Genomic DNA, 13,942 nt, shown 5'->3' with positions numbered 1-13,942 from the left:
GGACTGAGCTGCCCACTCTTGCTGCAGCACCACCAGGGGCCACCCTGGCGATCCCCCTGACCTCTGAAACTTCAGACTCGGACCCTGTAATCTGCTGTGTATAAAAACTGGCGGTGTTTAAACCCTCTCCTTTTTCCCAGCCAACAGTTTCGGGGAAGAGTTTTCCCCGTGAAGTCCCGGTGCATGTTTTCACTCTTCTCTCTCTCTCTCTCTCTCTTTCTTTGCTCACCTCCGCAGCACCTGCGGCTCTTTTCTCCCCCAAATCAACTCTTTGTGGTTTCTACCTTCCACAAGGTGGCCGTTTTTTGTTTTTTGGTTTTTTTTTTCTGCCTGTAGGCACGCAGCTTTGTTTGCTTGGTCCTCAGATCGATTTCTTGGGAGTTCAGAAAGATTTGATGTTTCTCTAGCTGTGTTTGAGGTAGGAGGCAAGCTTAGGGTGACCCTACCCATCTATCCTCTTAACCGGCCATTCTCCCGGATTGATTTTTGTGTACATTTTACATTTTTTAGGGGATGGACCTTTATATTATACACTTCCATTTTCCTCCTCCCAATCTTACCCAAATGCCTAAGACGGGGCCCGAAGGGAGAAGAGTCTCAGTGAACCCTAGTAAAAGCCCCGGTTAATCTGCCCATAACCCCCACACTCAGGTGTGCCTCTGTATTTGTATTCACACTGTATATTAGTTCTGACAACTCCCTGATGTTATGTGTGTGTCTCATCCCCCCCCCCCCCCCCCCGCCACAAAAACCCTGCACAAAGTAACAACACCAATGCACTGCCATACTTACCTCAGTCTTGCTGTGTGCCCATCCCGTATCTACTTCCAATTTCTTCTTACGATAAACCACACGACGAATTTTTTTGGCTTCTGGCACAGGCTCCTCACCTTGTGGTGGTTGTTTCCATAAGTGAAATGTGAAAGTCGATGTCTCCGCAGTTTTGGTCGTGAGGAAGTCTGGTAGAAAAGAGAAAGGAAGCCTGGATCTGTCTTTCTCAGAGAGGTTGAGGGTTTGAGACATCGGCCATATTCCCCCAAGTGGCGAAGGCTGCCAGATGGTGGAAAGGGCAGGTCTCTGGAGAGAAATGTAAGGGTTGAAGTTGCAGCTTTCTCAGTTTTGGCATCCGTCCACTCAAAATGCATTTATCGAGGGCCTACAGTGCGCCGGTCCGAGGCTAGATGCCAGATGCCGTGGTGAGGACCACCCAGTCCAGACTTGAGGGGGGGGTTTGTGAAGGTGACATACCAGCCACACGCTGCTAACAAGCGTGGCTGCTACTTCTGGTAATTTACAAAATAGGCAAAAGTGGGGAGCCATTTACAAAAAAAAGGAAACGCTTCAAACCCCGTTATGTCAACTTAAAACATAAATGTGTGTTAGCGTGCCACGTTACTCTTTTTTAAAGTTTATTTATTGGGGCGCCTGGGTGGCTCAGTCGGTTAAGCGGCCGACTTCAGCTCAGGTCACGATCTCGCGGTCCGTGAGTTCGAGCCCCGCGTCGGGCTCTGGGCTGATGGCTCAGAGCCTGGAGCCTGCTTCCGATTCTGTGTCTCCCTCTCTCTCTGCCCCTCCCCCATTCATGCTCTGTCTCTCTCTGTCTCAAAAATAAATAAAACGTTAAAAATTTTTTTTTAAAGTTTATTTATTTATTTTGAGAGAGAAAGAGAGAGTGTGGGCACATCTGTGTGGGGGAGGGGCAGCAAGACAGAGAGAGAGAGGATCTCAAGCAGGCTTGGGATGTGGAGCTGGATCTCAGGAAATGTGACATCGTGACCTGAGACAAAATCGAGAGCTGGACACTTACCCGACTGAGTCACCCAGGTGTCCCAGCATGCCACGACAAAATGCAGGGCAAGACCTCTCTTTTGTGGGTGCTTCTGATGCTGGACTCTGTGATCTTTTTTGCTCAAAGCACATTAATAATTTATTATCTATAATTCTCAGTTTTGGTAGTTTGTAAGCAGTCTGCAGAATCACAGACTTAAAAAATTCTGTATATTCCCCAATCTTTAATGGATGTTCTGTCCACATATAAATTTAAAGTAGTGTTTTATTTTTTTAATGTTTTATTTATTTTTAAGAGAGAGAGAGAGAGAGAAAGAGCGAGCAGGGGAGGAGCAGGGAGAGAGGGAGATGGAATCCTCCCTGAAGCAGGCTCCAGGCTCTGAGCCATCAGCACAGAGCCCTACGCGGGGCTCGAACTCACAAACTGTGAGATCATGATCTGAGCCGAAGTTGAATGCTCAACCAACTGAGCCACTTAGGTGTCCCTAAAGTAGTGTTTTTTCTTTTTTTAATTTTTTTTAACGTTTATTTATTTTTGAGACAGAGAGAGACAGAGCATGAACGGGGGAGGGTCAGAGAGAGAGAGAGACACAGAATCTGAAACAGGCTCCGGGCTCTGAGCCGTCAGCACAGAGCCCGACACGGGGCTCGAACTCACGGAGCACAAGATCATGACCTGAGCTGAAGTCGGACGCTCACCGACTGAGCCACCCAGGTGCCCCTAAAGTAGTTTTTTAAAAAGCTATTTTCTTGGGGTGCCTGGGTGGCTCAGTTGGCTAAGCCTTCGACTTCGGCCCAGATCATGATCTCATGGTTCGTGGGTTTGAGCTGCATGTCAGGCTCTGTGCTGACAGCTCAGAGCCTGGAGCCTGCTTCAGATTCTGTGTCTCCCTCTCTCTCTGCCCCTCCCCCACTTGTGCTCTGTCTCTCTCTCAAAAATAAATAAAATGTAAAAAAAAAAATTAAAAAGCTATTTTCTTATTGAGTCTTTTGAAAGTATTCAACTTCGTTTTCATAGCAACAAGTTTCTTTTTATCATCATTTCTGTCAATTTCTATAGGAGTTGAATTTTGGAACTAGATTAGTAGGGCAGCTGACTCTCGGCGGGTGTCAGACAAGCCGTGGGAGCAGCAGGAGAATCTGGGACAGTGGCACGTCTGAGAAACTAAGGAGGCCACTGGCTAGAACTCGGAGAGGAGGCTTTTCCGCAGGAAAATGAGGAGACAGAGGTGGGAGGGCAGGGTCATTTGGAAACCTGTGTGAGAAGTTTGGAAGGGGGTCTCAGTCTCCCTGTGAGAAGCACCTTCCTTCTCCAGTGCCTGCTTACAAATGATAATGATTTGTCAGAGGGAAAAAGCTGAAGTGAGCCCAGCCACTGTTTGTGAGTGTCTCTTAGAAATTAATAGAAAACATTTCTAAAATGGTAATGACAAAAGAGGACATATATATGCTCATTTTTTCCCCTATCGGAATGCTAAAATCGTGGACGCTTTGTTTTGTGCTATACATCCAGCTGTGCCATCATTAGGGGGAGGCTTTAGGCTGCCTTTCTGAGCCTCTGTTCCTTTAAAATGGAATAATGATGCCTACAGAGACCTACTGAGTTACAGTAAAACCTTGGTTTGTGAGCATAATTCATTTCCGGAAACATGCTTGCAATCCAAAGCACTCGTGTATCAAAGGGAATTTCAAGAACCATTGGTTCAGTTGTGATCATGTGACATTCGGTACCACTCGTATCGCAAGACATTGTTCATTTATCAAGTTAAAATTTATCAGAAATGTTTGCTCGTCTTGCAGAACAAGTTACTCACAATCCAAGGTTTTATTGTACTGTGAAATCATGTCTACACCGTGCCTGCCACCTAGGAGAGGGTCAATATATCTGTGGCCTTCACTCGGGGAGCTTTGAATTTTGATGGCTCATGATTCAGTATCTTCCCACCTCTTTTCCCAGACTAGATGGTTCTGAACAGGAAAGGCCACTTAATTTGAGAGGCCCCATGCAAAATGAAAATGCAGAGGTCCTTGTTCTAATATTATTAAGAAGTTCAAGACGGTGAGAACAGGGCATTGAATCAAGCGCAGCACCTTTCAAAGTATTGGGTCCCGTGTGACTGATCAGAGGTCCCACATTCATGAAGCCAGCCTGGGCTTGGGAATCAGCGTGTGCAGACAGGGAGGTGTGTGTGTAGAATACAGAATGGTCTGCATCCTGGAAGTAAGCGAGTTTGTATCTTGGAAGAGGCTGGGAGATTTCTTTGGGACTGGCTACAACCAGAACGTGGAGGGGATGCCTTTTATCTATTAGAAGGGTTGTTTTTTTTGTACAAAAAGTTCGAGGTGTTGCTTTTTTTTTGTATAAAGAATTCAAAGTGTTGCTTTTTTGTATAAAAAGTTCAATCCTTCTCGACTTCAATTGCCCAGAGGAGCAGGGAGTCGGCAGGGGTAGTCGTGAGGCACTATGGGCGTTCAACAGTATTAAAATCTTATTCTCCAGTAGGAAGTCCTATCCTGGATGTGTGGCAGTGGAGTATCCAGAGAGGCCTTAATCTCCCAAAAGGAGCAAAAAGAAGAAAAAAAGAGAAAAAAATCATACATGCCCACATCCATTAAAAACAACAACAAAAACACTTATTGAGTGCTTACTGTGTGCCTTACTGAAGTGGCAAGTAAGAAAAGACACAGGCATCTACAGCCCAGAGGGAACAGAAATATGAGCAGTAGACACGTATAGTATCATAAGTGGAATAGATAGATGTTTGTTGTGTTTTTGGCTGCTGAGCTTCTGAACCCCGCTCCTTGTTTTGGGGGCGCCCCATTGTGTGAGTCTTGGTGGGAGGCAGGGCCTTCCCACTATGGAAGCCGAAGGTAGCAATTCCTTCTTGTCTCCTAGCTCCAGTGAGTGCACGAGACCTAGGCTTAGAGGGCCCCCTCTTTTTCTTCCCCAGAAACACTAGCCTTTCGTTGGGGATGAGTCCCAGGTCTGGCCTGAGAGGTGTCGGGCAGCATGCGGCTCGTGCCCGCATGACGACCGGGTGATCTCAGGTAAGTCCCTTAGCTTCCCTGAGCCTTAGCTTCTTTATCCTGCTTCACGTGGTTAGGAAGGCTCATTCGAATCAGACTACGTGAAAATAACCCGGTCCACAGAAGTTATTCCCTAAGAGTTCGACCAGGGGCATAAACTGGTATTGGGGGCCTGGGACATGGTCTGGGGAGGGAATCTGAGGATGTGTCCTGGCTCAGGGAAAAAAAGTACCAGGACTGGTTAGCTATGGGTATTGTTAGCCATGGGTATTGTTGACATTTCTGTGTTAGTTGGATCTAGTAATCTTAAAGATTTCCATGTGGTGGCTTTGAGTCTCTGAATGAAATAGTCTCATGGCTTAGGCTCTTGGCCCAAGTTTTCCATTATTAGATTTTTTTTTAAAGAATTTGTTTGAGGGGCGCCTGTGTGGCTCAGTCAGTTAAGCGGCCGACTTCGGCTCAGGTCATGATCTCACGGTCCGTGAGTTCGAGCCCCGCGTCGGGCTCTGGGCTGACAGCTCAGAGCCTGGAGGCTGTTTCAGATTCTGTGTCTCCCTCTCTCTCTCTCTGTCCCTCCCCCGTTCATGCTCTGTCTCTCTCTGTCTCAAAAATAAATAAACGTTAAAAAAAAATTAAAAAAAAAAAAAAGAATTTGTTTGAGAGAAAGAGAGCAGGGGAAGGGCAGAGAGAGAGAGAGAGAGGGAGGGAGAGAGAGAGGGAGAGAGAGAATCTTAAGCAGGATCCATGCTCAACGTGAAGCCTGAAGTGGGTCTCAATCTCATGATCCCCAGATCATGACCTGAACCAGAATCAATAGATGCCTAACCAACAGAGCCACCCAGATGCCCCCTCCGTGATTAAACTTAAAAACACTGGCAACCACCATGATGGGGAAATCTTAACAGCTGGACCTCAGATGCCTTCAGTATCTGGTAGAGGTATATGGTAATGATCTAAGTAGCCCCTCAAATCTAGTTTAGATCCCTTCTTTTTTTTTTTTTTAATTTTTTTTTTCAACGTTTTTTATTTATTTATTTTTGGGACAGAGAGAGACAGAGCATGAACGGGGGAGGTGCAGAGAGAGAGGGAGACACAGAATCGGAAACAGGCTCCAGGCTCCGAGCCATCAGCCCAGAGCCTGACGCGGGGCTCGAACTCACGGACCGTGAGATCGTGACCTGGCTGAAGTCGGACGCTTAACCGACTGCGCCACCCAGGCGCTAGTTTAGATCCCTTCTTATGGGGCTCTATGGACTTCTCTTCCTACCACAGCACTTAACCATTCCATACATGAATCCCCTGCTTTCTTATCTATCTTTACCCACAGTCCCCCAAAAAGGATAAGGGGGTCCCAGACTGTGTCCATCTTGCTTGGTATTTTATCCCTGGAAGCGAGGACCTTGCTAGTCCAGTAGGTGCTGTGGTTAGGCAGTGAGCATTTCTGCCTCCTTTAGGGTTCGTGGCAGAAGGTAAGAGGCAATCACAGGATGGAAAAATGGGAGAGTAGTCCTTACTTTCACGTTTCTTCATAATCCAGAGGATTGTTTGCTTGAATTTTCCAAAATTTTTCTTCAACCTAAAGAGAATGTGAATTATCTCAAATTCACGTTTACATGTCATGCTACACAGTGTAGACAGTGCTAGAACCTGCCGAGTGTTTCTATTGTTGAAGAATTGGGCTCGTGCCTCTGCTTTCGGGGGCTGTTTTTCTTCCACTCAGTACTCAGGAACAAAGGGACAGTACATGGTGTTGACCCAGTGCTTCCCTCCTAGACTTTAGGCTGACACCCAAATCCTTCTAAACGAATTCAACAAGGGGCATCTTGGGAGCTAGGACAGGACTGGGAGGTCCAAATGTGAAACCGGCTCTAGGAGTTAAGCTCGTGCAGCTTGATTTTTCTCTATGGCTGGTGCATATCCCAGTGAAGGTTACATTTGGAAATAGCTGGGAAAAACAGCACCATCTGGGAGCTGGACAGAGTCACTTGAAACCCCTTTGCATTTAGTGGGAAAACTTTAAATACTCTCACTCAAAATGACTCATCATGAAAGCCACACTGAGGGATGGTTCTTCAAAATAATCAAGCCCTTACCCCCTCTCCTGTCAACATACAAAGCAAGTCGTCTTGGCATTTCACTGGCTTGGGCTGTTTCTGTTCCAAATAAGGGTGGTCTCCAGGGGCAGCTGCGTTTCTTGGTTCTCAGATCAGAGCCCCTTTGAAAGGGAATGTGCTGAAAGGAGTGAGCTTCCCAGGCTTAATTGGATCTGAGAAGAAGGCCTTTGACCTGACCGATTTTAAGTGCTCAGTTCAGATTCCTTGAGGAGCGTGGAATAATTTAACCTCAAGTAACCCCAGGAAGCAAATACCTTTGGCTGGAAAGGGCTGTGCTATTTTGGCGGGCAGAGAGCAGGTTTACTGTTTGTACTTTAGAAGCAGTGGCGGGACTTGAGAATGAGCTCTTCATGGCCTATTTGCATTGAATGTTATTTGTTGTATCTGCAAGCACTTTGAATGGAATCCGAAGCAGTTACCTAGCCTGCCATCATCTGTGAAAGGGTAAGGACCAAACGGGGGTGGGGTGAAGCCTGACTTGCAGGTCGAGAGCAGGATGCCAAACGTAAGCAAGGGTTAAATTCCAGTGAGGGGATCCAGCCACAGGCACCCAAGGCCCTTTTGAAAAGCTTCCTCCCTTGGCTCTTTGCCCACCTTTGCCTATTCTTGCCAGCCGGCTCCTCAACGGCAGAGACTCTGAGATCCCCGCTATTCTATAGATTGACTATATATTCTATAGATTGATCTATGCCTCGTAGATCAGCACATAGTAGGTGCTCAGGAAATATTTGTTGAGTGCAATCAGATTAGAATGAACCTTGGTTATAGGCCCAAGTGGGATGGAATAGGTGGGGAAATGTCACATATGGGGCCCGGTAACTCACAGCGAAGTTACTTTGCATTTGTTTTTGTAGCTGTGTAAGGATCTGAAAGCTTGGATATTCTTTGTGTTGCGCTCTGTGCATTTTGCTTTCTCCTTTCCTAGAGAAGCCTCAGGGGTGTCTGGCCCCAGGACTCTACTGAGCCCAAAGCAGAAGTTGCTGGCAGTCAGCCTCTCTTCTTGGTTTTGGAGAAAGCTTCAATTCATCAAGGAGGTTATGCAGGGCACCCTGTACCCCCACAGCTTGTTCCTTGGTGTCACTGCCAGCGTCTGCAAAAGACTTGCAGGAGGCTGGAACGTGCACCTTGCTTGCTACGATTTCTGATAGTTGGATAAATGAAAATCCAGGTTCCTCCGCAGCACATTCCGGATGTACAAATGGGAGTTTGGGGACATTTTGTGACCTGGGACCGTGGCAACTAGAAAGATTTGGTGCCAGCAACGGTCTGCAATAGCCTTATCATTCCCCACTCCAAATGGGGATTCTGGCCATCGCTCCCGGGCAGTGCAGATCATGGCTTTTCCCACTCCAGGGAGCATGGAAAAGCATTAGCTAGCCTATCGTGAAGCTAGGGAATTTCTTGTCAGATGCCCAAGATCTTGACCCCCCGTTGCCCCTTTTATTAAAAGAAAGGCCAGGGCTCTGACCCTTGCTCCCCGGACTTCTGTATAAGTTCATGGTACCTCCAAGACTTGTCCTGCCCTGGGTCTCCAACCTCTGTCACTGCCAGCCTTTGATCCTATCCTGTACCTCCCGTGCTCGTAGATTTCCTTGCTCTTGGTGGCAACCACATCATTCTGTCTACCTGCCCCTGACCTTCTCTTGCTTCTGTGCTCGTTCTTTGGCTCAGGGGACCTGCCTGGCCCTGGCCTTGGTCTTTTCTCTGGTGGCCCAGTTTATGCTTTCCGGGCTGCCACCGCAGGTCTACCTGAACCCGCTGACCAATAGCTTGATCTCTCCAGTCACTTACAGAATTCCCAGTTTCCTCCTGGTTTCACTCTCCAGAACCCCAGTCAGGGGGATGTCAATATCCTCTTCCAGTTCTTGGCGAGCAGCCATTTCTTTGAGCACGGTCCTAAACACTACCTGATAGGAGCTGTTGAGAACCTACAAAAGGAACATAGAATGAAACACCCAGAAAAGGAGGATTAATGGCTTACTATAATTAAGTACTTTTCGGACTCCCCAAAGTGCCTGGTGAGATTTCAACATGCTAGTAGGAAAACACAAACCCTGGGAACAGTAGGGTGGCCAGTAAGATTTGTTTTAAAGACTATTTCCATTATTCTCATACTCCTCAATCCCCCATTTGCTCTCTCTCTCTCTCTCTCTCTCTACGTATATATACACACACACATATATAAAATATATATAATATGTAATATTATTATTAATTTTTTAACAGAAGCATGGCAATAAATCTTTTCAGAGCATAAAAGACTCCATTTCCCAAATGTGGAGATGGTTATAGAGCCTAAAAATGCTTCCATGATTTAAGAGCATACCAGGCTTTCTGAGTTGCAGGAAAGGCCAAGCTCCTAGTGGTTGCCTCACTGTGAAGGATGGCAGTCTTCAGGAAAGCGGGGTAGCACCTAACGCCTAACACGTTATAGTAGCGGCCAATTCTGCCTTTAGAGATTCTTCCAAAGTAATGATGTTTCAAGCTGCCTTTTTGCTTTGTAAATTTGACCAATCTATCCCAAATCTGTGATTCTAATACCCGTGAAGCTTTCACGTCGCCCTGCTCACGATGTGAGGTTGAGGTTGAGGCCATTATGGCTGTTCAACATCCGATAATGTACCGTATGCCGTTAACGTATTAGCCTCCTCTGGTAAGCGGAAGACCGACATATCCAAAGTTGTATGTGAGCTGGGACAAATTTAAGAATGTAGCTTGTGGTTGGCTGGGTTTTTCCAGGTTGGGGGGCAGGCTGGGGTGCCTCAGGTCCCAGACTCCACAGCTCCTCTCCAACTGGGGGTGTTGAGTTAGCTAACCAAGCAGGCTATTACACAGAGGTGGGTGGCTCTCGTGTCATGGGGCCTAGGTAAGCCAGCCAAAATCTAAGCCTATAAAATGCCTCAATGTTATGAACCGAAACCTAAGGACCACCAATCGCAAGTGGCCAAATGGGCTCTCCCCAGCTCCCGCCAGCAGAGCACTTCCTAACCACTTCCAATTTGGTGGTACACAATTTGAATCGACATATGCTCAAGTAAACTCTTAAAATGTTTTGTAGGCCTCAGTTTATCTCTTAAAACCGGAGTCTGCTTCTGAGCAGGTAGAGGTTAAGGCCCGTGGCACCAATATGGCTGCCTCTAAATTCCTCATTGTTGACAATTCTTCCCTTGGGATGGAGTGACTTCCTATTTGCCTGGGCCAGTGATCTCTCCCCATCGTCTTTGGATTCTGAGTTTTGTTCCCCAGAAACCACGGTGCCCGCTGTGGCCCACCCGACAACAGACCCACGGGGTGGGCCTCGTTGAAGTTCTCGTCCCGTCCAGGCTGTGCCACCCTACTCGATTTAGCCAGCACACGTGACTTCTTAGAGGTCTGTCTCATTTGCTTCCCCTGCCTGTAGAGTAGAGCTAGCCTCCTCACCATGGCAGGTGTATCGAGTACCCCAGTGTTGAGTTCTCCATGCCCAGAGACCTCTCCTGGGTGAATCTCTGGTTCCCGCGACCGAAAACATTCGCACAGCAAGGTTTGTGAGGCGTGGGGATGTCACAGAATTAAAACAAGCGTGGATTGTGAACTAAAAGCAGCAAAGGGAGCCGAGCTGTCAGAATAGCCAAAGTATGAGAGCCCCTATCCAAATAGAAGGACTTAGCGCCCTCTCTTTAGTTTGTACCCCAGTGGTTTCTGGGATTCCCCCAAAAGGGGCCTCAAAAGTCCACACGGACAAGTCTTTCAGCTACAGGTACCATGTGGCATTTACGCCATTCTTTCTGTCCTGCTCTGGTCCCGCCTGTCCACCTCTGCCTCCAGTGACGTTGCTCGGCTGCCTTCCAACCCGTATGGCTGCCTATGGTGAGGAGGCCAGTGTCTGGGGCTGGGTGGGGGTGGGCGTGGTGTAGTGCACCTGTCACACGGGGCCTCCCCCGTGTACTGTGCACAACTTCCCGGGAGGTGCCTCCCCTGTGCCTCAGACTGCAGCTCCATCCCGTACGGCACACCTCAGCAGACAGGGGTGCTGAAGGGCTCTGAGCAATTTAAGTTTCTAATTAAAACAATTCAGATTCCAACGCTTGCTGAAAAAAAATCTTTCTACCTTTTCTATTGTAAATTCAGAAGAATATATCGGCTTAATTTTGAGTTCCAGGGACACAAAATTTCGGTCCTGTGATTGTCGTTAGTACCTACAGTCCTGAGAAAGTTTCTTCGCTGTAATGGAAAGGATGCATAATAATGTTTCCACCTGAATCAGCGTGTAAATCTTAGATGTAAGTAGACACAGGAAATTAGAGCCACGAGCTTGCACCAGCAGGTAAAATATTCATGCAGGGAAGAGGACACCGCATACTGTAGATGTAAGGCTTATTCAAACTATTGCGACTTCCCATCTCCTCTCTGGTTATGGGGTCCAGCTGGGGAAGGGACATCCGCGGACTCTGGGGGGCCGGTTCTGTGTCCCTCTGAGGGGTCGTGGTGGCAGGACGTGGGGAAGGCTAGCTGCCGCGAGCTGCTGCGGTGTTAGCCTGCATGGCACAGGCTGTTGTCTCAGTGTCTGTCCTGCGAGGCTGCCCCGTCCCTCGTCCTTTGGTCAGAGACAGCAGGCCTGCTTGTTGGGGTTTCTGAGTTGCTGTCTTTCACCAGGGATATACGAAGCAAAAAGAGAACTCAGGAAACTCCCCACCATGTCATCCCTTGGGTCATGAGGTTACTAGCCAGTCTGATCGCTCTCCACCCTTCAATTTTTTTTAATGTTTATTTTATTTTTGAGAGAGAGAGAGAGAGAGAGAGCAAGGAGGAGAGGGGCAGAGAGAGAGGGAGACACAGAATCTGAAGCAGGCTCCAGGCTCTGAGCTGTCAGCACAGAGCTCGACGCGGGGCCTGAACCCATGAATCGCAAGATTATGACCTGAGCTGAGGTCGGATGCTCAACCGACTGAACCGCCAGGTGCCCCTCTCCACCCTTTTCTTTTCTCCACCCTTCAGAGGCTTCTTTTCTTTTCTTTTTTTAATAATTTGTTTATTTTTTAATTTACATCCAAGTTAGGATATAGTGCGTCAATGATTTCAGGAGTAGATTCCTTAATGCCCCTCACCCATTTAGCCCATCCCCCCTCCCACCACCCCTCCAGCAACCCCCTGTTTGTTCTGTATACTTAAGAGTCCTTCAGAGGCTTCTTCTATTTGTTTTTTATATACCATCTAGGGTTTTAAGCTGTAGTAAGTGGGAAAAGTACATCTACTCCATCTTTCTAGAATTTAACGTCATTTTTATTGAGGTTTCGACAAAGACTGATTTGCCTTGATATCTAGATAAATTGAATGTTTTATTTTGGGCTTTGCCACCTTTCAACAGGTTCTGGAATGTGATTATATTATCAATAGGGCTCTGAAAGTAGGGCCATGGAGGGTTACCTTCGGTTTTCTTCTGACCCACTTTGATTTAATGTGTGGCATTTAAATTTTCATCTGTTTTAAGAAAAGCTCCTTTGGGCTATGCTAACAATGGAACGAAGCAATGAATCCCAGCACAAAGAGGCAGTTCCCCGCTGGCCTGGGGCCACACTGCTCCAACATCTGGAGGAAGGTGGGCTTGAGTTTTTATCTGACTTACCTTGTTATCGTAGCTCTCAGTTTCCACTGAGTTCGTGGGTTCATTTAATAAATCGTCCCAAAAGCTCTCTTTGGAAACAAACTCCACGGCTTTTGATTTTGGAGGGCACAGCAGAAGCGAAGGCATTTGGAAAAACAGCCACAACAAAACCAAAACCAAAAGGAAACAGAGTTACGGCATTTTGCCCTTTTAAATAAAAATGCATGCATCATCAATAAGGCTTTAGGTAAACTCATCAACTTTCCTAAAGTTCAGCTGGGAGATGTTAATAAAATAGGAATAAAAGGGTCAGTTTCAGTGGCTGACTTTAGAAAGTGTGTGTTACGAGCGGCTGGTGAAGGTTCACCTGACACAGTGACATTTGAGTGAGTCCTGAATGAAGTAAGGCAGCGGACAAGCAGGCAGATAGCTGGGAAAGAACATTCCTGGCAGGGGGCTAGCAGGTGCAAAGGCCCTGAGGTGACAGTATGTGGGAGTGTGGCTGACATAACTGACAAACTGTAAGAGGCACTGTATACCTGGAAAGGGGTGAATATGGAAGGTAGTGGGAGTGGAAATGGGGGAGCGGGGAAGGGGTTACAAGACCAGCCCACAGAGGACCTTATAGGCTATGGGAAGAATTTTAGATTTTATTCTGGGAGAGATCTATTCTGAGTGTGATTTCCTCTTGGAAATCCTGAGGAATATTCCTAACTCCTGCCAGTGTTGTAAAAAAATTGCCGATTTCCAGACGTATGTACGGCTCCTAATTGCGAATTAAAGCATAAGAGATATATTCTCGAGCCTATGAGCGTATAAAAAGCAGAGAGAAAATGCCTTTGTTCTTAAGGTCAGGTACAGCCTGGGCCAGGAGAGGGGCTTAGAGCCTCCAGGGTCGACGGGGTGCAAATTGAATCAAGGAATTGATAATTACATCTTGGGCCCCATCTCCTGCTCCTGGGAAGGTGTGGCTCTTGAGGGGGGGCGCTCAGGGACGGGCTCTCAGACGGTAATTGAGCCCCCAGGGAAATTACTGGGGCCTGTTTTCTCAGCTTCAGGATGACAGCAGCTCCTTGAAGCCGGCCGACCCAGAGAGCCCTGAAAATCCACCAGGTTGGTGCAGGGCTGACTTATTGTGTCCGATTTTGTGTCTCTTTGGGGATGGAGAAGATTCTCCGTGATCTCTGCACGCGTTTACCTTGCACTTCTTCCCAGTTTGGGGTCAGTAATAAAAACTCTGTTGGGATAGAGAGCCCCCACTCAGCTGGACCTGCCTTTACCGACACCAGGCCCGGGGGCCTCTCTGCTCGATTCCAGAAACGCCTTGTGCACCCACACTGGCTGCCACGGAAATGGCCGAGAAACGTTTTGAAAAGCCATTCGGGAACACCCAGCAACAATCCATGGGAGTTCCAGCAAGCTCTGAGGG

At 47.4% G+C, this 13,942-nt stretch overlaps 1 protein-coding gene across 1 annotated transcript; it reads right to left on the bottom strand.

Annotated features, from left to right (window-relative positions):
• Positions 1-556: 556 nt before the first annotated feature.
• On the bottom strand, positions 557-13,143 carry LOC125934007 (glutamate-rich protein 6B-like). The gene is made up of 5 exons (XM_049647312.1): positions 12,535-13,143; positions 8,721-8,857; positions 6,330-6,391; positions 793-959; positions 557-568 (listed from the first exon to the last, which is right to left on the bottom strand). The coding sequence occupies exons 1-5, from the start codon at positions 12,658-12,660 to the stop codon at positions 557-559; spliced, it is 504 nt and encodes a 167-aa protein (XP_049503269.1). The 5' UTR covers positions 12,661-13,143.
• Positions 13,144-13,942: the final 799 nt, after the last annotated feature.

Source organism: Panthera uncia (assembly GCF_023721935.1).
Source record: "Panthera uncia isolate 11264 chromosome A1 unlocalized genomic scaffold, Puncia_PCG_1.0 HiC_scaffold_16, whole genome shotgun sequence".
Taxonomy (NCBI): Eukaryota; Metazoa; Chordata; class Mammalia; order Carnivora; family Felidae; genus Panthera; species Panthera uncia.
The sequence above is the reverse complement of the archived record's forward strand: the minus strand, read 5'-3'. Positions and strand labels throughout refer to the sequence as shown.